General features: G+C 38.7%; 1 protein-coding gene across 2 annotated transcripts in view; it reads left to right on the forward strand.

Annotated features, from left to right (window-relative positions):
* ptgfrnb (prostaglandin F2 receptor inhibitor b) overlaps window positions 1-7,029 on the forward strand; it is a 47,708-nt gene that overhangs the window by 9,993 nt on the left and 30,686 nt on the right. For both annotated transcript variants that reach the window (XM_019891217.1, XM_019891216.1), the window contains exons 2-3: window positions 2,019-2,131; window positions 2,221-2,479. In XM_019891217.1, the coding sequence (XP_019746776.1) occupies window positions 2,019-2,131; window positions 2,221-2,479 (372 nt within the window). The remainder of the gene's footprint in view (window positions 1-2,018; window positions 2,132-2,220; window positions 2,480-7,029) is intronic.

The following is a 7,029-nucleotide window of genomic DNA, read 5'->3' on the forward strand; positions in this document are numbered from 1 at the left end:
CTGACCCCAAATATTGATGAACTTGTAGAAAAGTTAAGACACCACCGAGTATCAGCCTCAGCCTCAAAGAAGTGAATATTACTTATAATATACTGTGCAATCACATATTAAGAGTTTTTACTCAGTTCAAGTTTAAAAATTAAAGTATAATATTTTATTCGAGTAAATGATCGAATATTACTGCACTATTATTTGTTTTTCTTTTAAGTAAATTTAGCCTACTTTTGCTAAAAGAGAAAATATGGACTATTGATAGTGCCTTGAATAATATCGGCTTCTTTCATTCATGTTATGGGTATTTTTATACAAAGGAAATTTTTTTGTGCCTGTTGAAAATTAAAGTTTACTGACATAGCCATAAAAAATGTTGCTTTATTTATCTGACCATATTGGAATGTATTTGTTAGGTTTTCAGTCAATTAAATTTGGTTCAATAAACAATATGTGGTCATTTTTAAAATTTTCAATGAACATTCGATCAGTCCGGCCCTCGGCTTGCAGCAAAATTTTTTATCTGGCCCTCCGTCCATTTGACTTTGACACCCCTGTCCTAGAGCTTGTGTGTGATGGGTGAACTTGTTTTAAATTACTTTTTACCTGTTTTTATTCATCGGTTGCTTTAATAAAAGTGTAAAAACAATCGCAACTACCATGTTAAATAAGCAACTGAACTCACCTTGATTAACTGCGTGATGTGCACATGCCACATGGCTGTAAAACAGCTGTTCTGATTAATGTGGTGGCACATATTACCCGCAGATCGGAATCGATCACATCACATGTACACAGTTGACCAGAGATCTTCAATCGATACAATTTCAGTGGGAATGACAGAAAAAAAAAATCTGCACGTAAGCCCATCTAATGACATTAGCCATCGCTAATGAAAGGAGAAATGATGGATTGAAAAGTGTCTCTCATCTACGTAAATCTCTTCCTTTCTGCTTCCTGGGCAATCACTGTAATCTGCTGACGCAATCATTCACATGAATTCTCTTCAGCTGTAACTCGGTTCCCTTTTCTCCTGTTCCTGCTCCTCTTCTGTGCATGTTGATGCGTGTCCACTTTGTCAGCTGATTGTATAATGGGTGTGTGGTGTGGTGTGTTGTGAGGTGGAGACCAGTGTGCATCTAGTGCGTGCTTGTACTGAATGAATGCCAGTTATGTCCATAATTCTTGGTTGTATACGAACATGCCTTTGTTTCAAGGATCCTCCAAGGATGTTCCCGTTATGTTTTGGTAAAATTAGTATCATGAAACACATCATCACATCACAATGTCATGCATGTTTTTAGACTGTGGGACCAAGTCAGAGCGTCTGGAGAGAACCGACACAAGCACAGCATGAAGATGCAACCCAGTCCCAGAAAAAAAAAAAAAAGTTTTCAGAAATTGAAAATGAAATTTTCAATTTCTACAAAAATATCTACAAAAAAATTTGCATCTTTTCAAATTTGTAATGTACAAAAGGCTGTGCTGATACATTTAGTAGCTTTTTATACCCACTCTCATTTCATCTCGTCTCTCGCTTTTAATGCTCATTTTGAGAATATTTTTTATTGCACAAAAAAATTGAGTCCGTATCTGTCATAATCTCTTCAGATTTTCTGAATCTAAATCTGAATTAGTTTGGTTTGTAATTAGGGCCGTGGAAGTGGTGCAATGGTCCTCTGATTTGTTTCATTTCATTCTGATGATTGAGGATTTTTAAACTTTTTTTCATTAAGACTTTAAAAGTTACAAAATATTCCAGGACTGTACATCCTGGTGGACATTCACGTTTTGTTTGTGTTGTGTGTGTGACTTACCTGAAAAATTGGTCAAGAGCAGGTCAGATTTTAGGAATTTTGTATTTTGCCTAGATTTTTTTGTGGTGAAAAATTCAGCTTTGTGCTAGTTTAAACATGAATTGTGATAGTCATCTCTCTTATTGGTAAACCCACATAAACGATTCTCAAAACCAATGCCTGAAAAAAATAAAAATGTGGTAGTGATTGCTCTTTTGCTTTCCACTCCAGGAGGCTGCTTGGCCCGGGTGGTAACGGTATCTCCCGGCCCCTTGATTCGTGTGGAGAGTCAACCGGTCTCCATCAGATGTGATGTCAATGACTACATGGGGCCTCGCGAACAGGTGAGTACATTTTGACTTTGTCTCTGGTTAATTATTTTATTCATTTTTTTTCCTGTCTTGAACTGAGCGTCTCATCCGCTGGTCTCCAGGACTTTGAATGGATGATGTCCAGGGAGGCCAACGGACAGCGTATGAAAATCATCTCTACCTTTGACGCCAGCTATTCCCACCCGTCGCTCAGCAAGCGCGTGGCCTCCGGTGACATCGCAGTGATGCGTCTCCAAGACAACGTGGTGGAACTGAAGATCGGGGAGGCCAAGTCACAAGACGCCGGCTTCTACTGGTGCCAAACACCCAGCACTGACTCCGTCATCAGTGGCAATTATGAGGCTCAGGTCCAGCTCATTGGTATGGGGGAGGAGCATGTGTGCGTGTGTGTGCGTGTGTGTGCGTGTGTGTGCGTGGGCGCGTGCATGCGTGTGTGTGTGTGTGTGTGTGTGTGTGTGCATGCGTGAATGCTGCCATTCGAAAAGCGTTTGACCAGGCCAGCAAGTTTTACTTTTTAAAATGAGTTGATCTGCCTGCGGTTCATTTAACAGCCAGTGCCATGACTTAACAATGCTCTACTGAACATGTTTAAACCCTACCACACGAGCAGCCACAAACGCTTCTTTTGAAAAGTCACTGGCTTGTATTTTGACTCTCACATGGATGTGCTTCACACATGTCAAGCAGGAGCTCTTGGCAAAGACTGACAGAGGATCTCTATGAATTGCATCAGATAAGATGTACACGTACGCTCACTTACACCAACATCTATTCGTCCACAACAGGGATGAGCAACTTAAATGCTGGAGGAGGCCACACTTACTCATTAGTTTTACTTTGAGGGACACGCAGGATTGTTTTAAATGTGGACAATACGTGCGTACCTGCAAAATATGGGTTCTTAATAGATTTCATTATTGACAATAATTTTTTTCAATGCATGCATTAAAGAGCCACTAGATGACTAACCAAACAAGAAAAGGTTTGAAGCAAACAACAAAATAACCACATACTTTCAGTCTGCGTCCCTCCACGAAAGACCATCCTATACGAGTTTCGATTCGTGGGATGCGAAACGATTCAAGGGCGGTCGGATTTGAAAGTGGAACCATTCGATTTGGTTCGACTCAGCCGGATTAGACTTCCATTTGCTATGCTATGGCTCAGTTCGAGAGAGTATGATGCAATGACTTTTTTTGTTGTCATTTTACATACATTTGAATGAACGTATTAGTAATGTAAATGCACTGTTCCCTTCGAAGATATATCTCTGCAGTAAAAGACAATTCTATGCGTATCTCGATATATTTCAAAGTCAAACAATTAGATTCAGTTGTATTTGATGCATGCACATTTATTAAACCCCCAAAACGATTTTCTGGTTCAAAATGTTTTGTTTAGTATTTTTGTTACACCCCTACCCGATACTGTATTTTTTTCCCCAGTGCAAATGGCTCTTATATAATCGACTCACTCAAAATTTCAGTAATATTGAGGTACTACTGTATGTTTGTCTTGCATATCATTCAAAATCCCAGAAAAATATTCGGCCTACTCACATTGTAGTATAGGGCACTAAAAGACCCATTGTAAGTGCAAGTAAGACATGTCTGCCATCTAGTAGTAATTGATGATGTTACGAATTAAAACTACAGTCCCCCACATAGTCAAAGTTCAGCACCTGCAAATTTGCATATTCTGAGATTTTTTTTTTTGTTTTAGTTTTTTTCTTCAGTCTCTTTTTTTTTTTTTTTTTTTATGATGTTAATATTTGAATGGGATATCTGCACCCCGCAATTTCCTTACATTTTTCATGGGATTATACAGTGTTGAATATTTCTTAGCGATTTTGGATAAATTGGATGTGGATGAATTTTAAAAAAACATTTTTTAAAAGTTTTTCTTTTCCAATTAATCAAGGGGCCACTCAGAGTGAGGCCGTGAGCAGCATGCACCTCCTCCCTGTTCTAGACAATAACATGCATGGAGTGAGACTCTTTCCGACATTTACAGTACTGTATTTGTAAAGTAGCTTCACTCCTTATAACTTGACCTTGGACTGATTACTCACCAAAATGAGCAGGCCTGTGAATCTTCCTTTGCCTACAGGCAGGTGGAAAAAAATGGAAGTTGGGGTTGATTTTGGAGCGTTATAAGTCCTTTCAGTCCTGCGAGCGATGTTGAGGCCCTGACCTCTCTTTTGCCTGGATGCCGATAAAATTGGAGAAATGATTCTTAAATATCTCGTTCAAATTGTCTTTTTTTCTTTTTTCGGGGGATTGATGCACCACTCATGCAACCAGAGCACAGCTCGGGTCCTGCATAATTCGGCCTATTTTATGACAAAAGATTTTGAAAATCGTGGATTCAGCATTTTCCTTTGAATTTAATTGGCGTTCTGGCCTGTAGTTACCCAGTAAGTAAATAGCCTGAATATATATAGATTTTTTTTTCTGGGGCTGTAAAAATACTGCTATCCTACGGAAAGAAAAGGCATGTTTGGCATTTCGAAACCATATTCGACACAAAAAGTGATCGGTGATGCCTGAGAACAAGTTATTTAGCACCATAATGCACAATCATGTTCAGCTGCTCCCAAGCTCAGCTCCCCTGGCACCTTGTTAAATTTAGACCTGAATTAACTTGGCAGAACTGTTATGTGGATCGTGACTGCGTGCCTGTGTGCGTGCGTGCACTTTGCAGTGCACAAGGCGAGGAATATTCATGTTGTTTGTGTGTGAGGGAGGCGCTTGGTTGTTAGCTGAGATGATGAGTCGGATTTGAGGCTGCAGGGTGTGTACCAGTCGAGACTTGAGCAGAGCGTGCGCGCACGCACACACACACACACACGCACACACACACACACACACACACACACAGACACACACACACACACACACACACACACACACAGGCGGCATCCATTTCCCCGATGAGGGTGTTTGGTTATGTAAGAAACAAGTGAAGTGGAGGTCGCTGTGGGTTTGAAAACTCGGTTCAGGCTAATTTTAATTGATAGTGCAAAACGCGGGTTATTTTTTTTCTGCCTTAGCTATCTGCCATCAGCACTCACATCACAGCCACCCTGACCACAAGTTGCCCTGGACTGCAATTGTGGCACCACTAAATCCTTATTATTTTTTTTTTAGCAATGAAAGGCACATATCTGATGGAGGTCACCTCTTTCTTCTTAAAATGTGTCAGGTCCCAAGCACAGGTATTTATGCCGTGGATTTATATGCTGCGGTTCTAAAATGTCTTCATACCCATGTTGAAATGCCTGAGTTTTGTGCTGTAAAAAAATGAGACCAAGATAAATTATTTTAAAACTTTGTCTAATGTTTTATGTGATATATATAACCTGTAAAACTCAATTGGAAAAACACATCTTTTTGAGAGTGAAAGATTAAAAAAAAAACAACAGAAACTGAAATAATGTCAGTGCACAAGTGTGCACACCCTCTTGATGACTGGGATGAGGTTGTGTTCAGGTATGCGCACTTATGCAACCACATTATTTCGGATGTTTATTTATTTATTTTTTACTCCCCCTCTCAAATGTTTTTTTTTTTCAATTTAATAGTAAATAAAGGTTATATAGGTCACAAATTGGAGTAATTAATTTATCTTGGGCTTGTTTTCTATATCATGCTTCTTTCCCAGACATCTGCCGGTTTTTTTTTTTTGTTTTTTTTTACATTTACCACAGTTACTTGCAAATAACAATTACCGGTAGTCAAAAGTGGGGAGTTAAAATGAGTCATATTAACTAATTAGCTTAAAAATTTGATAGCAACCTGTAGTTTAAATAAAATAAATCATTGGGTTTGACAAAATATTGACAAATACTCACCATAACCCAATAAAAGAAGCCTCGGATGCCATTAGACTTAAGCAACACTCCCCTGGGTGTGTTTCATCCACTCGTCATGTGATCTTTCAGTTCTTGCTCTAACTTGTCAGACATCACGCTGTGCTACATGAATCATGCCAAACTTTAAGCTTGAACGGAACATGTTTGGCATGGCTGTGTGTTCTGTGATTAACCCGTTCACCGGTGCTGAACAAGATAAGCAGTAAAATATAAATGGAGCGAGGGATGGATGGATGGATGGATGGATGGTTGGTATTAAGTGACAGCAAGCCAATTTTACCCCAAACACGCATTTCCCTGAGGCTCATTCATTCTCAAATGTTCGCAGTGAGTTAGGCTCATCTTGAAATTAAAAGTAGGGCACAGAAAGCATCCCAGGCAAAGACTGAACTTATCTTCATTTGGTTTTGTGTACTCCCTTTTATCAGATATTTTATTTCATCACAAAAAAAGGAGACATGAACAGATTTGAACGCCATCACAACAATGAGTAAAGCCACATGCTAATGAGAGCCCCGAATTTCTGATTGAATGCTCAAACGCTTTTACTGTAAAAGGAAGTTTTTGGGTTTTGTTTTTTTCAGCACTTTCTGAATTTTAGCAAGGTTTCATAGACGGTGCTTAAAGAAAAACAAATTCAGACCACCTTTCATGAAGGGACCATCCATCATCATGAAGTTCTTTAATGGAGCGCTTTCAACGTCAGTGCACTCTCAATAGTTGACCATTTTGAACAGGAATGAGTAATTTCAAGCTGAATTCACCTTTTATATTCAGATTTAGCAGGTTCTCTTCCATGAGAAGCAAAAAAACCAATCAAGCATGTCACACTCAACCACTAAAAAAGGGATCTCCAGCAAGCTTATATAAATATATATATATATATACATATGTTTATATATATGTATATATGTATATATATATATATGTTTATATATATGTATATATGTGTATGTATATATGTATGTATATATATATATATATATATATATATATACAGATGTCGCCTCTTTGAGGGACCACCATGGGAGGGCAA

The sequence above is a fragment of the Hippocampus comes genome, unplaced genomic scaffold (genome assembly GCF_001891065.2).
Source record: "Hippocampus comes isolate QL1 unplaced genomic scaffold, H_comes_QL1_v1.1 scaffold174, whole genome shotgun sequence".
In the NCBI taxonomy this organism is placed as follows: Eukaryota; Metazoa; Chordata; class Actinopteri; order Syngnathiformes; family Syngnathidae; genus Hippocampus; species Hippocampus comes.